The 18289-nt window shown below is 39.6% G+C and overlaps 2 protein-coding genes and 1 long non-coding RNA gene across 22 annotated transcripts in view; 2 read left to right on the top strand and 1 right to left on the bottom strand.

Moving 5' to 3' along the window:
• raskol (Ras GTPase-activating protein raskol) overlaps window positions 1-2007 on the top strand; it is a 167157-nt gene extending 165150 nt beyond the window's left edge. For 14 of the 15 annotated variants that reach the window (XM_022816998.2, XM_022816997.2, XM_022816995.2 and 11 more), the window contains one exon: window positions 127-2007. In XM_022816998.2, coding sequence (XP_022672733.1) covers window positions 127-513 — 387 coding nt within the window. In that variant the 3' untranslated portion in view covers window positions 514-2007. The remainder of the gene's footprint in view (window positions 1-126) is intronic. The other variant, XM_022817002.2, reaches the window with a different exon arrangement.
• A 4452-nt stretch (window positions 2008-6459) lies between these two features.
• Window positions 6460-13478, top strand: LOC111250008 (retinol dehydrogenase 16-like). 4 transcript variants are annotated; one of them, XM_022804587.2, is made up of 7 exons: window positions 6460-6596; window positions 7160-7379; window positions 7992-8296; window positions 8502-8658; window positions 8795-8987; window positions 9261-9423; window positions 9863-13478. In XM_022804587.2, exons 2-7 carry the CDS (start codon window positions 7215-7217, stop codon window positions 10479-10481), a joined length of 1602 nt encoding a protein of 533 aa, XP_022660322.1. In that variant the 5' UTR covers window positions 6460-6596; window positions 7160-7214; the 3' UTR covers window positions 10482-13478. The 4 variants fall into 4 exon arrangements, with proteins under 4 accessions (XP_022660322.1, XP_022660315.1, XP_086846848.1 ...); XM_022804580.2 differs by lacking the exon at window positions 6460-6596 and adding an exon at window positions 6812-6964; XM_086990722.1 differs by lacking the exon at window positions 6460-6596 and having other exon boundaries at window positions 7038-7379.
• A 71-nt stretch (window positions 13479-13549) lies between these two features.
• LOC147758574 (uncharacterized) overlaps window positions 13550-18289 on the bottom strand; it is a 64231-nt gene continuing 59491 nt past the window's right edge. The window contains exons 3-4 of one of the 3 annotated variants that reach the window (XR_015328981.1): window positions 15229-15643; window positions 13586-14068 (exon numbers count right to left, since the gene is read on the bottom strand). This is a non-coding gene — a long non-coding RNA (uncharacterized LOC147758574). Of the gene's footprint in view, window positions 15644-18289 lie in introns of all 3 variants that reach the window. The other 2 variants (XR_015328961.1, XR_015328978.1) reach the window with 2 other exon arrangements.

Here is an 18289-nt window from a genome sequence, read left to right as displayed (position 1 = left end):
GTCATCGGAGCTTCAACAGTATCCTGTGTGTCCTTTTTCGCTTTGGACACCTAAAGCTAACCAAGGTATCTGTTTTTTCTTGCCCTCTTTTTATGGCAATTTGCCTTTATGCTATTGCCTAAGCAGGACGAACAAATGAAGTCTATCATTACGCGACTCATCACCGTCGAGGACGAACTTCGCAAGGAGAAACATGAAATGCAACGCGAGATGGCACAGGTGATTGCAGCCAAGCAGCAGATGATCGATGAGCGTGAATCGAAAATTCTTAATTTGGACGCTACTAATCAGCGATTACTGAGCGCCTTAAGTCAACTGCGGGAGAAGTACGACACATCGCTGAGCCCTGGTAGCAGCGCGTCGACAGCAGGAACAAGCAACGGTTCCATACAGACATCGGGTGGAAGCCCTAACGGGAACCAGTTAAGCGGCGGTGGTAGTCCGATTCGAGCAGCACAATTAATTGAAACCGCAGTTCAAACAGCCAGTCAATATAAAAGCAGTAGCTGCTAACTGTCACAACTAGAAAAATGAAAATATGGCGTATAAATGGTCCGTGTGTGTACGCTTGAAAGAGTGATGTGGAGGCGCTAGCGTCGGCCCATGAATTAAAAGAACGAACATTCGCGAATGGTTGGTGAGAAAGGGGGGAGGGAAGAGGGAGAGTGAAAAAATTATTAAATAATAGAGTTTTGTGCTAGAAGTAGGTGGAATAATAGATTGATCGGAGCTCACTAGTCCATTCAAATGTAGTGTGAAGAAAGACATTAGAACAAAGCAATGAATGGTGTCATAAAATCCGTGTTAGCTATGCCTTCAGCAAAACTTTCGAGTAAATCATTAAAATGCAGCAAGCGCACATAAAAATAAAAGCAAGTTAATATTAAGCAAGCGAACAATACGATCCTTTGGTTAGACGTCGAAAATCGTACGCTCTTGAGATCAGCTAGCTAACAGAAGAATATTCGAGCAGAAAATGGGTGAAGATAATAATGAACACTGGGACAGCTTGCAAGATGATCCAATGATTCCACTTTGTACAAAGTTATTTTGCGTCGGCCGCCAAGAGGCAGCGCGAGAAGGACGATCTTAAAGAGAGACGTTTGCGTACCGACCCCTTTTATTGTTGTTCCCACGCCGAAACGTTACGGGTGGCGTAATGCCCGGCGGCAACAGTGAAGCGTGTAATATGCTTCGATTGTGAAGTGGTCCGTGAACGTCGAAGCAGAACGGAATAAATCTAAGTGTTACTTAATTACACTGCGTTATCTCAAGCTTAGATGCGCGTCTTTGCGGCAGATCGCGAACGTGCTGATATAAAAATCCGACCTGAACACGACAGAAAAGTAATGTACGTTCATTATTATACCTAGAGCACAAAAATGGTGAATCTTCGTGGTTTTTTTTGTTTGCCTGTGAACCCAATGATAAAGGACAGCCTGCAGCCACTCTATAAGCAGCATTCGAAGCGGTGTGTATGGCTTACAGCTGTGTATACATAGAAATTGTATATATAAGCATATATTTATATTGACTTATGCCAGGCGTATTCCACTGATTTGTAAAGGGATGAAGAATCGTCGATTTTTGAAGAGTGGTCGAGTAAAAAGGACCACAGTTCCGTCAATGTGTACAGAAATGTCAAATCTAACAATTAGAAAAACCGCTATCGAGAACCAACGACGGAACAGGTCCCGGTGGAGCGTTATGCTACAACAGATATGATAATTAGTCCAAGTCGCGTGTCACGAGTGGGTTGGTTCCACAAAAAATTACGAAAACGACATCGAGAACAGATCCTAAAAGCGAAGAATATTAACAACATAAAACGTGACAAACACGAATCAAGGATTACGACAGACGGAGATATATATGAAACAGAGACACACAGCGAATTATAGATAATATAATCAACCAAAGACGGCGATAATGTCTAATGTATGGTACGCAGCACATTCACTCAGTATATTTATGTTCATTGTAAATAAATACTTTTATCACCCGTAATTCAAGTGTACTCATTTCTTGTTCAGGGAAATAGACCGCTTGAAAAAGTACCAACTTTGTTTTTGTATTGCGGCAGAGTCGGTTATTAACTGAACATAAACTACGATGTAAAAGTCAATTTTTGATTATTTACAGCATTTTATATGTATCGATTCCAGCAGATGTTTTGACCTATTCCGATTGAGAACGTCTGGAGATACTGCTAAATATAGAACCTATATTGACCGGTTTTACTGAAGGCTTAGCTAAAACGAACGTCTTTATCTCGAAGCCGGATTTTCAGATACAACTTTCTTTCACGTCCTTTACCAGACGATAAGCCTCTGAGCTGTTCGCCTATGGCTTGATTGGCTTGAGAGCCAATCAGAGTAGCTTTAACTAGCGAGATACCAACGCGAGTTCATGAGAGCATTCTACGGAACAAGGACACCTGGCCCTGCGAACTTGACGTGAAGTTACGCATCTTAAACGCTACTTAGCATTGTCCGGAATAAACAATGGCTTATGCGTTTGGAGATAGGGTTCTAAGCAAACCTTATCATCTTCTTGTGCAAAGTGGATAGACGCGAAACAAAACACATAACTAGTCCCACTGATAAGCGGCATACTAGCCATAGTTCAATAATAGAATATCAATGGACGTAGCTGACGATGTGTTGTGTTAAATTTATCGCACCAGGCCCGTGTTGGTTACGGATCGAAGCATTTCAGCGATTGCGCCGGTGAAGTTTTCGAACCGCACCTTAAAGCAACTTTCTTATTTCCTGTGTAAAAAAACTTCATGTTCGTTGACAAAACAAGATTAAGTTCGCGCGTCATAACTCGCGCAGCGTTACGACGCTTAACGTCAAAAATCATATTATATCAATCGAGTATCGAAATTCTCACAACTAAGCATCTGGACCATGCGGAGGTTTTTTGTCATGAGTTGACGTTAATCCTCCGTATTGATAATACAAATATTATGATCCATATATGTATTGGGTAATCGCTTTATATAGCAATGCGTCGATTCATCTAGGGTGTATTACTTGAGCTTAGCATGTCGGTACATTGCAAAACAGCTTTGCCCCTATTGAAATAGGCAAGCCACCCCGAGAGATGTGTTTAGTGTTTCTTATATCAGCATATTCTTAATAATATCTAAACGAACGCATACAGTGACATCAAATAGAACAAGATGCCAAGAAGACGGCCACCAAAGGCGCTGGCAAATCAATCTCAGTATGCTCTTCGAATATCTACTGAGGCTACGTAAGAGTTAATGAAGACTGTGAAGTCGATTCTTCCAGGGCGACCAGTCAACACACTCTAGATCAGAACGAGTAGATGCGGAAAACGCACGTCATCCCTAAATAGCAGCGCAATCTAGACTCAGCCGAAAAGGTTCCTTTGTCAATCCGAGAACGCTTGCTACCACAGGTCGTAAGCTGGTCCGACGTAAGGAACTACACATTCGCCTTGTCTGTAGATCTCTCTTTCTGCGCTCTTCATGCCCAGCTACATCCATGCCCCACCTGTGTAATCTATACGACAGCGGTTCCAAAAGGCAGCATTCTCGCACTCTGAAGCCCTGAACCGTCCAATCCGCCAGTTTATGACTATGTTTATCCGGAAAGAATTGCCTGACGTGATATCGCTTATTAGCAGGATATCACAAATATGGCGATCGCGCCACCGAGTGAAGTCAAGGACGAACACCAATACGAACGAAGGGTTCGTCGACGGTACACAGTATCTTATTGAATCACATGGACTTGGAAACGTGCGCTGTCAATTTTTTAGGCTAGTATAAAATACGCTACGGACACTAAAAACTTTTAGAGAAAGAAAATAAACCCATAGCGTCCGACGTCCGAAGGAACTTAATAGTCAGCCTGCGCTTTTTACTTGAAGTGAACCGGGTCTCGCTGCAAAGTTAGCGTGCATAGGCTTTGGCCATAAGTGGCAATAATCATAACATAGAAGCTATTAAACGTCGTCTATAAAATGTATGCTGTCAAGTCATCTCCTTTGTCAATAGTACCAAATCTGCGTCTAGAATACCTTTCTGTTTATTAACACTAGAAACATCCGTATCAAGCGTAAGCGTTCGATGGAAGGGGCCGTTGCAATGTTTGATTCAAATATTTTTTCTGTGCGTGAAGCCGCAGTGCTGCCTTACAAATATACAGCGTAAGTTACTAGTCGTTCGAGCCGTATTTCCCTGAAACTCGATGGACTAGCTAGACGGTTACATGAATAAGCACCGCATTTGCGAGAGTAGTACGGGGCATTTGAAGGCTCGCTTGGACTAGACAAATGATACCTTAACGTTTATTCTCTTGCGACAGCGCTCATGGCAGAAAATGTCGTACTTCATCATTCGGACGGAAATTGCGTCAAAGAAAAACAGAAAATTACAGTAGCTTCCACTGTGCTGGATGTTTATTGCTACAAAATTTGCTATGGTCTCTTACGAGGCGTAATTCAACGGTGCGCGCCCAGATACATCTTATAATGCGTCTCTCTAGGAATGTAAATCTATTAATTTTATATACACACCCATAGATCCTAGAGAAAACACAGGGTTGTCTTACTCTAAAACTGTAAGAGTAGAAATAGTAATACAAATTCCGCAAAGGAAGCTCGAGAGAGTAACTGGAAAATGTAAAATTGCTATATACATTTCAAAGGGGCATCCATTATAACCAAATGAATGGAATTAGTTTAGAAATATTTACGTGGGCTAAAACCGTACGTTTCCGGAATCACTGCATTCATGTTTAAGTAGTTCCGATTGATGCGCGCTCACTACTGACGCGATAATTCCAGCCTATTTCTGTTATCATCATTCTTAGGTAAGGCACGTCGTTAGGTACTTCCATCGACTTGGAGAACAAAGGATGAACGCATACATATATGAATGGTATATATATTTCTGTAGTCAGATAGACGTGTCAAAACAAAAGCCTACATCTCCGATCTAAGCTTGAAATAGAACAAAGTCACCTAGCGCTCAACGGCACAACAGACGCTACCTGTGTATATATCTATGTACAGTACCTAGATATTTGCTTAAACATTAAAGTATTCTCATCGCTGGCAATAGCATTGCAACGATGATCGGCAGCCTTTCGAATTTCTCAGACCGAGAATGTGGTTTCGATTCGGCTGGCTCCTGTGAATTTCTAGCTTCAAATCATTATGATAACAAAAACGAGTTCTAAATAATGCCAAGACTATTTACATTTCTTAAAATTCTCTAAAGTCATGCTCCATTAGGGAATCGTTTTGCAAGCTTTAGAGAAGCAAAAAGTACCGACTTCAAGTGCGTGTCCAGATGTAACGAGTTATTAATACTTCATCAATTCATGATCTAGTATTATACACACTTGCAACTAAAAGTAGCTTGTTTACTATATGAGATGTTTGTCTGCAAAAAATCCGATTTAGGTCAAGATCGTGCAATGGGGAAGGATCTATTATTTATAATTATGAGGTAGAATCTCTTCCTTTCAATACCGTGTTTGCTTTATCTATATAAAGAGCTTAGATTCTCCTAAAATGCTGGTATGTGTGTTCGTTTTCTGGAACTTCAAGTCTAATGACTACGCGCCTAACTTAAAAACATTCCGACAATTCAGCAAACATTTATTCTAACTGACACGCCCTAAATATGCCGCTCACGTCATACGAAGACTCCATATTTTCCGAATCGGGGGGCGGGGGGTCAATAATCTGGTTGAAGGATTCGTTTGCGAGGGGTCGTTGATTCAGGCCACGCTAATGATATACGCAACATGACAGACGTGGCTGAATCAACGAAATGTATAGTCTTGAAAAACAATACCTAATGATATTATTTAACGAAGCATTAGACAATTTTGCTTATGATTTAGCAATTCAAGTGTACCACACAGCATAAAATGGTAGTGGTAATAGACCGATCAGCATAACAATTTTGCCACTGACACAAATGATACGCTCTCTGATCGACTAATGGCTTTGTTTCGTGGGCTATTCCTCGCTTACTGTTAGCCCGTACAGAACCCCTGTCTTACTTGCTAGCAACTGGTTTTCGAAGGCGCGAAGGCCACCAATACTTTACCCCCAAAAAAGTAACGAAAATAAGTACTGCGCTGATTATTATTTCATGCTCATGACAGCCTTGCCATATGCACGCTAACCAACTGCGTTTCCTCGTACGTGAAAGCATAAGGTACGCGAATGTCTACGTGTAGCTGTCGACAAATTCAAGTTGAGTCGGTATCTAGTGGTTATAGGCTTTGTAGTGTAACTCGAAATGCCAGCGTAGAAAAAGCGTACTTATCTAGCTTCATTCTATAGCTATATAAATAGCAATTAGTTCAATAGTTATTACTCCAAGTGCTCTGCAACTTTTTGACAGGCTCCCTAGCACTAGGTGGCCTCATTCTCATTTGGATGAGATTCTGCGCTAAGCTATACTTCAGAAAAGCCCCTTCTCGAACATCACGTTTTGTGGGTCCTTTACGTCTTGATAGCCGCGGTAACAGCTGCATATTTTGCGCCTACTTCAATGAACCATCGCGATCAATTGCTAGGAGCATGGATTGAATCCGTTAATAGTAAGTGAACACTACTTTTTAATTTGTACACATATAATTTTACTTTAGTTATTAACAGCACGCTTTCCTAGAATTTTCTGCTAAGTACAAGATGAAAATAGACGGTTATAGATATATTTATGTCATTGGAAATAGATGGTTTGATTATTTTGTGTTATCATTCCGCCTAAAATCTCGGTTAGCTGAATTACGTTCGAAGGTCGCTGGCGTACAATAATACGAAATGTCATTACATAAGCTCCTATTGGTACCTAGTTAATGCCTGTTGGGTACTTCGAGCTTTTTTCTAGATTTTGGTAAAAGATCATTACATCCACTTCGTAGTTAAATTAGGTCTGCACCTTTGGCCGTGGCACGTTTCGATATAGGTAAGTCATCTCTGAAAAAAATACATGTATAATACACAAATACGTGGCCAGAATGCGGATAATTGTATCTATATATCACGTCGTTCGCCTTTTGAAGGAATGATGTAAACACAGCAACGTACCGTATCTATTTTTCCCTGGCAACAATGAAGGCTAATTCGAATGTATAAGATGATCTAAAATTTCACGTTTAAGGTTGAAGTACTTGTGTTCAAATACGCTGCGTTTGTGTGTGTGCTCGCTGGTCACCATGATGGGTCGTCACGCCACGAAGAAATCGGCGGAAAAAGAAGGGAAAAAAAAAGACCAACAGTTACGAACCGGCAAAAGGAAGGAATACGATCTGAATAAAGATGGCTCAAAACAGAAGACTCCACAACCGCACAAGTCACGCGATTCGGACCCTATTACGAAGGTAAGAAGACCCTTAATCGTTCTATTCGGAAACTCGTTGGCATTGTTGTACATACAATACGTTCATATTTGTGTCTTCAGGTGTGTTGAACTAGAAGCGAAAGAACAAACATCGAGCTGTAAAAAATTCGTTTTTAATAAACTGTTCTTAGTTTCCTCAATACACCACCAAGAAACGGCTAACGGCTATATATATATATATATATACATATATATATATATATATATATTTAGTGGTTAGCATGTATGAAAACCAAAACGAAATACAGTTGATTTCGATTTTGATCTGTATTTAGGCGGATCCTCATGTTGATTTCATTCGCAAAATGCATGAACAGAACGCTTTATTTTAGGGATTTTTTAGTAGAATTTAGGATTATTTAGTAAGCCTGTTGATTAGTAACCGCATGCACAACCGATAAGCAGGACACACCATATTGTTTGCAGCCGTAGCCTTGGTCTATGCACTAATGATGGCTATGATGACCATTGGTAGCGAATGCTTTCTCAAGTAGTGTGCTATTTTAACTGATTGTTTGTTAAGTGTTATTTTGTTAGACGAGAATCTGTTACTGAAAAATTATTAAAATCAAGAAACTTGTTGTTTGTTTAGGTCCAACATATATTGAAAATCGTTTTGCCCCATAGACTTCGGCATTGCGATCCAGCATTCATCGGTGTGTTATGCGGGCTCTTTGTTTACATACTTTACTTATTTGGAATTGTTCACTGGCTGACCTCGTGGGTACCTCTTGTTGGTGACCTTCCTCTGCTTGTGGCCATAGCTGGGCTTCTGCGCTTTGGTACCGAGTACTTCCTCTCCATGAAGAACCTGTCTTCAGCGAAGAAGGCTGTATTGGTAACAGGCTGTGACTCTGGTTTCGGGCTGGTTCTTTGTAAACGCTTGGTTGCCACTGGGTTAGTATCTTTATAAAGGTAAATGGGAAATGTCCTTTGCTTGGACAGCTTTCTGTAATTTCGTTTTTGTAGTGGGGGGAGGGGGGAGGGGGCTGCTGTCGCATGGGCATAGTCAACTGGAAGAATTATCCGTTCTTTATGCACAACTTTTTTTATGCAGACGTCCTGCCGAGCTCAGATAACATTGGATGGATTTCCTGTGCAGTTTTTCAGTCTTCGCAGCATGTTCGGATCTCGATGGGGAAGGTGCCAAAGAGCTGCGGGGGCACCATTCAAAAAAGATTCGTGTAATTGAAATGGATGTTACCAGTGAAGAGAGCGTTAAAACTGCTGCGTTCCATGTTAAACGCTTTCTAGATCAGGTACGACTACCCGAACCAGATTTAGCGTTTGTTCTCCATAAAGAAATAAATCAACCCCATTAAAGTATTAGTGAACAAACTGTTTTTGACAAATTATTAGAAAAATGACGTTATGGTAACGACAATTGTCTAACAGTCAGCAACTGAAGACCATGGCCCATTTGGTAAAAGGCTTCGCCTCTGGTCGGTAATAACAAATGCAGGCGTTGGCCTCTTGGCACCATTCGAGGTAACGCCAATGCTGGAGATCGAAAACCTCTTTCAAGTAAACGTATTTGGCGTAGTGCGGACGGTTAAAGCATTCCTACCATTTCTAAGACGCTGCAACGGTGAGTGTCTAATCATTTTGAGCGTCGTTAATTTCCTCCGTATCCAATCTAAAAATCTACAATAGATAGGTCTACTTCAGGCATCAGATGGATTGAAATGTGCTGCTCCGTGTGTTTTTGTTGTATACGAGATCAATAATAGTAGTGATATGGTCTTCTGTGCAGCGCATAGGAACCTACAAATTCCATTTTAACTTTAATATGAAAACTTCGTTCCCTTGACTATTTACCGCGTTCTGTGTTCAACCTGTGTTGTTCTTTTGTGCTCAAAAGGACGTGTAATCGTTACATCGAGTCTGGCAGGTTCTATCCCAGTACCAAATCTAATTGCCTATTCAATGTCAAAGATGGCTGTTAAAGCATTTGCAATTGGCCTTCAACGAGAGCTACGACCTTTTAGAATTAGATGCATAACAATCGAGCCATTTTTCTACAGGTGAGACTTTCCCAAGATTAGTAGCAATCTTGACTCTTATATGGTATCCGCTGGTTATTTTATCCTTTAGAAATTTAGAGAAATTAGATATTTTGTACTCTTTGCAGCGTAGGTCCTGGTTTTTTTTTAAGGTCCAGTTTACATTTCGCGCGTGACTTATCGCATATATCGTAGCAAATGAAAGCTAATTGTAGGCGGTAATCTGGAATCCTGAAATTTAGCTCAAGGAAAGTTTCTTCTATAATTAGATCATTGCATGTATTCCAAGATTTTTAGCTGCTGAACATATATTGACACAGCGTTGCAATATGGATCTGGTTTAAAAGATCTTAGCTAGCAATCTCACTCTTGAAGAGCGCTAAACAACGCAAAATGTTGATTGCTCACTGCGTCATTTTACGTTTTGTTTGCATCTGCAAAATTTCTCCTATGAAACCAGAACTCGATTGATAGTGAGTCCAGAACAGTCATTAGGCGTAAAGGTGGGTGCGGTTGACGACACCGATCAACGGACAATCTATGCAGCATTTATTGAAGAGTGGGAACAGCAAAAAAAGATTATACAGAACCAGGCCGACGATATGGAGGCGCCTATGCGTGCGTTTGGCCACGCTTTGTGTTCCGTGCGACCTAAGCCATGCTATTACGTCATGTCGTCGATGTTGAGGATGTTGATCTATTTAGCTCCGCTCTTCGACGTCTCGTACACAGACTTTGTAATCGCGTTCAACAGGAATCCAGCCCAAACTATGGATGACATAATTAGTCTGGAGGACGATCGATCTAGTGAATCTCGTAAAATTCAGTTACAGGGCAATCGGAAAGTGGAAAAAGACAAAAAGACCAACAAATCATCAACAAAACCTAGTGCGCACTCCAAAAAGGGATCACCTGACTGCGGGGAAGCAACGCCCAGCGCCGACAGTTCGGGGAACTCGCCACAACCTGCTGCACAAAAAGAAGCGAACGTTTCTAGGAGGGCGCTGAAGAAAGATGACGAAGGGAGCCCGGGCGATAAACGTCCAAGCCAAAACGCTACTCCTGATAAGAAAAAATGATGCTGTATTATAACGTTATAAATTTAGAAAATTATATAGAATTTAAAAAATTGTAGGTGTCTATGTTACAATGAGATAGTTATGATGCACAGTAATGACTACTTGACGCATACGCAGATGTGCAATTATGCAATACAATTGCACAATTACACAATAAATAAAAACAAAAGCAGTGACATTTCTAGCTTACGGGTCGATCGATGTTTTAGGCGTTACGAAAATTTCGAAACAGAGAATTGTACAACATCCGTACCCTCGTAAGAATAAACCTTAACGACTCTAGTTCTTATACAGAACTTGTCCGCATAGAAGTAATACATCTTCAATGACAACTTAATTAGGTTTTATAACCGTGATAGAAATCAAGCCTATTTTTGAGTAAATCAAGCAACGTTAAAGCAATTCGCTGGCAAATATACGGAGACAAAATTAAGATTACGATATAGATATATAGGAATAATATCTTAATATAATAAAGGAATAATAATAAATAGATATATAGGAATAATATCTTAATATAATAAAGGAATAATAATAATAACATAGATACAGCAAATAGGAAAACGTGTTTTCGTAGCGACCAGCAAGTGGAAAGTTAAGGGAGAGGACTCTTAGGATTTGACTTTCAAGCTAAGTAGTACGCATCTCTCAGTCCCGCAAGTTTGTCAAAAGGTAAATCTGGTCAGTAATCTAAGTGAAAGCTAAGGTAGTCTAGTTTAGCTAAGGTAGTAGAAATGATCTGGATCTTGAACAATTTTTTATAGCAATATTTACATGGTCATGTTGTACATAACGTGACATATAGGCTTAGCGAATTAAATATATCAACACTGGTCTGTACAGAATGTTTCATATCGACAGCTCAGCGTCACTGCTTTGAACCACTATCTCGATAATTGTTTTAAAAGCTCATCAGTTAACAGTTACGGATGTGTCACCAGCATCGCGGAGACGACGTCATGGGACTTCCTTTAGATCTATTGGTCTTCGTCTGGATTCGGTTCGTTAAGGACGTGAAACGGGGGTTAGGGAGTGCTTCTATTCTTCAATAAGATGCAAAAGTGATGAGGTGATGCGTACGTATACAAGTAGCAATAGTGAATACCCATCAGTAGCTTCTGAGTCGTATTTTTTCCTAACCGGGGCATATCGAGTGGTATACTGGCCATCTCAAATTCTATAAAACTAACGGTATATAATGTCTGACTGTTATTTCATTTTGATGCTTTTAGAGTCATGTCCATTAAAGGCATACGGAATCTACATACAGTATCACGTATCGTGCCTTCTGACGTAACACACACACACACACACACACACACAAAAGTACCGTAATCAGCCTCGAAAAACGGCAAAAAAGATAACAACCACAGCGACACCGATATCAAAACAACAGCAATGTCGATCGGGTTAAATCATTGAGTGTTTACGAAATACAACGGATTCAAGCAAAATTGCATGCAAATATTGTCTGACCCAACGTCGTTCAATCTTGTCTGAAATGTCGACCAAAGCGAACGTGTGTACTTATCAGTACAATGACAACAACAAAAGTAGCAGCGAAGCCATAGAGCAATCGCATGTTCTCTAACAATGGCGAGTGGGCACTGCATCTGCGGCTCATTGTCAACTGAGCGAAAGAGAGTTGAATCTTGATATCAACAAAGCTTGACTCGTTGACGAATGAAAACGAACGACTCGAGAATCTTCCTCTGTCCGTTAGTCCGAACTCGAATGAGGAAACGATCCGTGTAAAACGCAGTGGTCAGTGGCCGTTAAACGAGGAAAACGCCGGTGGATCGTGTATCCGTGAATGAGCTAGGACGTACATACATACATATATATATATATATATATATCGTTTAGCTAGCGGACAATGGCGGGCGTTTGTTATTTTTCTATTTAGCAAAACAACAGACTGAGGAATCATTTCTGCATTCAATACGACCAGCTTAGCAGACTCTTTTGGCCTATTTGTGACAGAAACATTAAATAAATTAAAAAAAAAAAAACATCATAGAAATATTAAAAGGCAGAAAAACATTATTACGCACGATATACGGACCTCAAACGAGTAAATAATGTATGAAATATGCCATGCATGTGTTATATAAAACGGCATCAAGTTCAACGTATCATTCGCTTCTGAGTATACGGAACTAGATCCATTGTTATAAAGATGTAGTGCACCGCATAACAATCGGTAATGTTTCAGATAGTCCTTCGTTAGGCGAGGCGCAATGAAGGACTTATCTTAGAACGCTTTACAAAATCGATAATCGAACAAACGTAGAATGCCGATATAAACAGTTGTACTAACTGTGTGTATGGGCACTCGTAGTAACTGAGCCGATTCAAGTGGAAAAGCTAACCCAGAATTATACTTTAAGAAACATCGTTCATCGGCATGCCAGACGCACGATCGTGTGTACTTATGCACGTGTCTTCTAAGGCTATTTAATCGACTAATGGGCATATTGCCCTTACGTCCAGTAGATCGAACAAGTGATGTAGCACATGTCGCAAGAAGACAGGCCGCGAGCTGCTTGTGACGTGCTCAGTCGGCCGAAACGCTGCGATGAAGAATACAGTGAACGCCAGTTAGCGTGACTGTTCCATTCCTAGGCCGGTAAAATGCTAATGAGACCTCCTTAATAGTGCTTCAAGAAGCTTTATTACACACAGATATAGACAATATATTGTCGGTGCAATTGTTGATTTATAGAGGAAGAATTCGAACGTCATCCATAGAAGGAAACTTCTATTAGACAGTTAACAGTAAGCCTGTCAGAGTTACCCCCGCTGTTCGCTTGACGATATCGAGCAATATTATTGTAGACAGTATAACTACAGCTTTATATTGTCAACCTTCATAAGTTAATGGCGTATTATAAAATGTATTTAATGGATATCGTGGCAATGGCCCAAGGGGACTTCAGCCCTCCAGCGACATTTGTGATAATCATAATAATAAAAGCATTTCAATTATCTAACTAATTGGAAGCAAGTTTTTTTTCGGTGTATTTCTAAAGTTGATACTAAAACCAATAAGATCTAATACTATAATAATTACAAACAATAAAACGGCTTATCCAAATTTAGATTTAGTAATAAAGTTCGTCACTTAGCTCGTACTTCGTATTAAGTAAATTTATTGTTTGACCTTTCGAAGACGAAGAACGAATGTTTTGGAACAAATGAGTGGCAAACAGGGCTAAGTGCGATTCTTTTGTGTTAAGTAAATATTGTTGCAAATATGAGTGCTATTGTTAATTTATTGCTGCCGACGCTTTCAGCCACGTCATATGTTTGCCAAGTGGATCCGTAAACAAGTTAGGCTGGATATTACCACGGTTTATGGCGTTCAGGCTTGATCATTCTCGACCTGTGCTTGAAGTTCTATGCGTTTTTTCTGTTAAAAAATGTCTATAATCGATTTCTCAACTTTATTACATAGATCCATAAAGTAGAACGTTGTACTATTGTGACATCCTTGTCATAGCGTTTTTAACAAAGGGATTTTTTAACACTAAGTTGAACTCTTCAGCGCCAATATCCAAGTTCACGTTTAGCCGAGGTTGTTTTAACTGAAAATTGTTAAAAACTACGTAACCGTTTAATTGGTATAGCTATAATTTTTCTACAATTTTTTATATTTCTATAATCTTCAACAGCACTTTGCTATGATATATCCCCGAGCTATCGTTACTTGCATTTTTTCAGGTTGCTGTAGATAATCTACTTTGCATAGATATGAAAGTGAAGCACTTCAGATCTTAAATGATGACTCACGCCTCATTCGTATTTCTTTATAGTTGGTTTTATGCTCTTATTCCTAAGTTCGTAAACTTTGCCTTTGTATCTTAGCTAATCAACTACTCTAAAAGAAACCATTCTTTGTTGAAGCATCGCTTTTGATCTGTTACCCGTTGCTAGATAAAAAAAACAGACTATACGTTCCCAGAAACCTAGAACTCTGTCCCCTCCTTAAACACCTTAAGAAAATATACAAGATATAGGTGATCAAATATTTCCTTGTCTCGGGAATAAACCCCCTACACTCAGCCTCTTTCTTTCATTCTAGATAAAAGCTCACTTTTTGAGCAACTGTTTAATCTTTCTGTTCAGATAATATTAGGTAGGTATTCTAGGTGCGAATGCAGTGTTGCTCCTGTTTAATAAGTAAATAATAATAAACGCCTGTTAATAAAATGTATTTTCACTTCAGCATGATAAACGACAAAGTTTTGGGCTTGTTGCACAGGGATCCACCGATCTTTGTAATGCCGCGTTTTAGCCACGCAGCGCATTGCTTGCGTCTTGATAGGAAAAAACGAAGACGGTGTATATGTATGTAATATCCTTGTATGTAATACTTTGTATGTAATATACATGTATGTAATATACTTGTATGTAATACTTTTTTGAGCCCAACTCCTACACTTCATTTTATTGTTGATTCTATCTTTTGCTTTCCAATTGTAACATTAGTTAGCAGGTTTCGAAATATAGTTGTATATAGATTTGCATTTAGCATATTTCTTTTTCACTGAATAAAATATATATATATTAATATCAGGCTGAAATGACCAGGGCAATTGAAAAAAAAAAACAAGATACAACAGAGTGTAAACGAGTTGATCTATATCTCAAAGCATAGAAAATATGGGTGTGTTTCTGAAGAATTAAAGTATCAACAATTATATTTCAAAACTTAAGGCGTGAGCTTAGGACCGGGTCAACTTACAACAAAAAGGGCGGAATCCAGGATCTTCGATATGCCAGCATCTCATGTGAAATCCGTAATAAGCCCGCCTGCTTAAAACTGAAGCTTACTCTAAACAAGCTAGTAAAAAACAAGTATCATCTTAGCATTAGTAAATAAAACAAATTACCACAAGGTAATGGTGTAACCAATTTGATATCGTGTGATACTGTGCCATTGACAATCGTTCACTTCGCTATGACTGTTTATGAAGTTCAACGTGATTAGTCTAACGTGAACTGTGTACGTGTTCACGACTTAATCTCTGTTAATGAAGTTCGTCGCACCATCGACCCGTTGAACTATACCGCCGTCAGCAAAAACACGACCTTCGAGGCTCTAACGTCCATCTTGGTCTGTGTACGCCAAGAGGATCTACACTACAAACTGCGTTCACCTGTAACAGTAAGATTGTAATAGGAAGTGACCATTACGTCTCATTATAGCCTGATCGTTACATCGACTATAGGCACTTCGGTACGAGGCTAATTTTATAGTACGGCGATATAGGCCGTATAAAGAACGCAACGCTTGATACTTTTAGAGAAGGTTGATAGCTTATATAATATACGCGCGGATTTACTTTACGCCTTAATGAAATTGTAAGTAATATAGGTCTTGGAAAATGCCTTTTTTTCCTAGAAAGCTTTTTTTGCGTTTTTTTTTCTTTTTTTTTTTTTTTTTTCACTTAACGAAGCGATTACTATGTTACTAGACTGTTCTTTCTTAATGCCACTACAAAGTCTACTCTGTCTGATGTTTCGTCTGGCCATCAAAGCGGCAGGTTCTAGTGTAGGCATGAATGTCTCGGAAGACGCAGAGTATATTTCGAAGTGAACGAGCTGTTAGTGGCATCATGAAATGCCGTACAGCACCCTGCGTTCGAATCACTAGCAAATGTATTCTAGAAAAGATGACTTCTAGATCTGCCACATTCACTGGGTTTGTTACGTTTTCGGAAACGCTTTTTGCGGCATCAGCGCAACGTTCGGTGCTTGAAGCCTCGATGCTCTATCTACTTCTCGAAAGACGTCTGCGTTTTAGTGTGTCGCAACAAATTGTTGCTATAGAAAAGCGACACTTTTCCGAGTTTTTATTTGAAACCAAAAAAACCTGTTCCGTAAGCCCTCATGTCTATAATTATAGATATCATGTGATTAAATCATTCATATATTAAGGACTGATACGATGCAAACACAATTACTTTTTGACAATGCATGTTCAGCATGACATCGTACCATAGACTCAGCGAGTTGCTGTCGAGCGAAACCATCTAGAAATTTGGATGGAAACAGTTTGTTCAATTCGGGCGTACTTTGGTAAAAGTATCGTCGTCGTGTTAACTTTAAGTATCTGGCCAGTCGGAGATGTAAAAAGCACCTTTTCAAAACGCTAGATCCTATAATAAGGACTGAAATTATATATTCCAATAGCTTATTCACTACTTATTCCGTGCATAGTCTACAGTATCAAACAGAGCCAACAGAATAGCTTGTGAAAGACTAGAAACTAGATCAGGTGTACGCGTCGCAGTGGAAAGCAGCTCCATATTTAGTCTACGGCACGTAGAGTCACTGCATCATAAAAATTCATTCGGTAGGCGATAAGCTTAGGCCTGTAGCAGTTGTCTGCCATAAGACCATATTACTGCGAAGGGAAGCTCTGTTCAACACGAAAAAAAAGATGAACTTACCGCATTCCTGTTTCACATAACTCACATACGGTGGTTTTCGATAGAGTTAGTGGTTGCGCAAACAAGCACCTCGATTGAGGTTTCATGAAAGACGATGTTTTCCCTATGGTTCACTGCCATTTAAGCCAAATTCTATATTACCTGCTGATTGCCACGGATGGCTACTAGTGGCATCGCTCAGTTTCGTAGATGTATTGGATTCCTTCTTTCCGAATACTAAAGGCAATACATACGAGATGTATAAGTTCTGGGAGAGCCCATCTTATTTTGATATTCTCATAATTCGGCAGTTTTCTTTCGTTTCCGAAGTACTTGTTGCGCTATTTCTGCATAGCAATTTTAATGAGCTTTACGGTTTCAGCTGCGTGCTTCGAGTGAAATTGTGTTTAAAGTTACACTAGACGTGCATTATACAACAAGGCTTCTTAAGGTCAGTGTCCTGCCCCCAGTGTTTTTTATCGTATTTTATTTCGCAGTACGATTCCTATTACAAGCAAAGGTTATGGTTTTAGCTGCGAGTACGAATGTCTTCTAATTCCTGCTTCGAACCTTTCTGTACCTTTTTTTTTTTTCTCTACCATAATTTATTTATATTTTACCATTTTCTTTACTATCATTTAAGGCTTAAGCGTTTTTGAATGAAAGTAGAAAGAATTAGTAACAAGCAGCTCCTGCGATCTTCATAGACGTTTCTAGAAGACTATCCACATAACGTTTGTCTTGCTCAAAATGTAATAAGCTGCGATGCTTGGCAATAAATAAGTGCAACATACAATTTAATCCCGCGCCAGTCATTCTATTCAGTGAAGCGAACCAACAGCCAGTGTCACGCGAAAATCAATACCTTCTATCGACCTGCAAAGGCTCACTAATGATGACCGTGCCATTCTAACGAGAACTTCAGGATATAGTATGTATTGTGGCCATCTAAGCTCAAAGAGATCTAGAAAAAAAGTTGATCGAGAATTAGATCAGTAGTTCATCTCCGTTCGGTTTCGTGTTTAAGCTTACAATCACAGATAGTAGAAACCAGCTAGGAAATCAACGTTCTCAACTGATGCCAAACTCAAGTGGTATGACCCGCCGACTCGTGCAAAGGTTTTCAATCCCTCGTAGTTCAGTGGTACAATACCATAAGTATAATCTAGTCATTATCGAATATGATCTTTTGCTATATTCTGTTTAAAAGCAATATGGAACTTAGATATCGGCCACGCTTATCGTAGACCTCTAATCTCATCTTAAATTTATTTTGGCATAGAAGTACATAGAACACAGCTTTACCCTTATACTAACATCGGACAACAATGGAAAATTAGGTGTCTTCAAGAACAATATAAACGTTATTAA

Source organism: Varroa destructor, unplaced genomic scaffold (genome assembly GCF_002443255.2).
Source record: "Varroa destructor unplaced genomic scaffold, Vdes_3.0 BEIS01000001.1, whole genome shotgun sequence".
NCBI classification, from domain to species: Eukaryota; Metazoa; Arthropoda; class Arachnida; order Mesostigmata; family Varroidae; genus Varroa; species Varroa destructor.
This window is presented reverse-complemented; position numbering and strand designations above follow the sequence as displayed.

Bases quoted from the DNA above. Each gene is read 5' to 3' on its own strand.
- LOC111250008 (XM_022804587.2), top strand. From the start codon at position 7,215: ATGATGGGTCGTCACGCCACGAAGAAATCGGCGGAAAAAGAAGGGAAA. The intron at 7,380-7,991 runs GTAAGAAGACCC...TTGTTTGTTTAG, and splicing joins ATTCGGACCCTATTACGAAG to GTCCAACATATATTGAAAAT. The intron at 8,659-8,794 runs GTACGACTACCC...ATTGTCTAACAG, and splicing joins TTAAACGCTTTCTAGATCAG to TCAGCAACTGAAGACCATGG.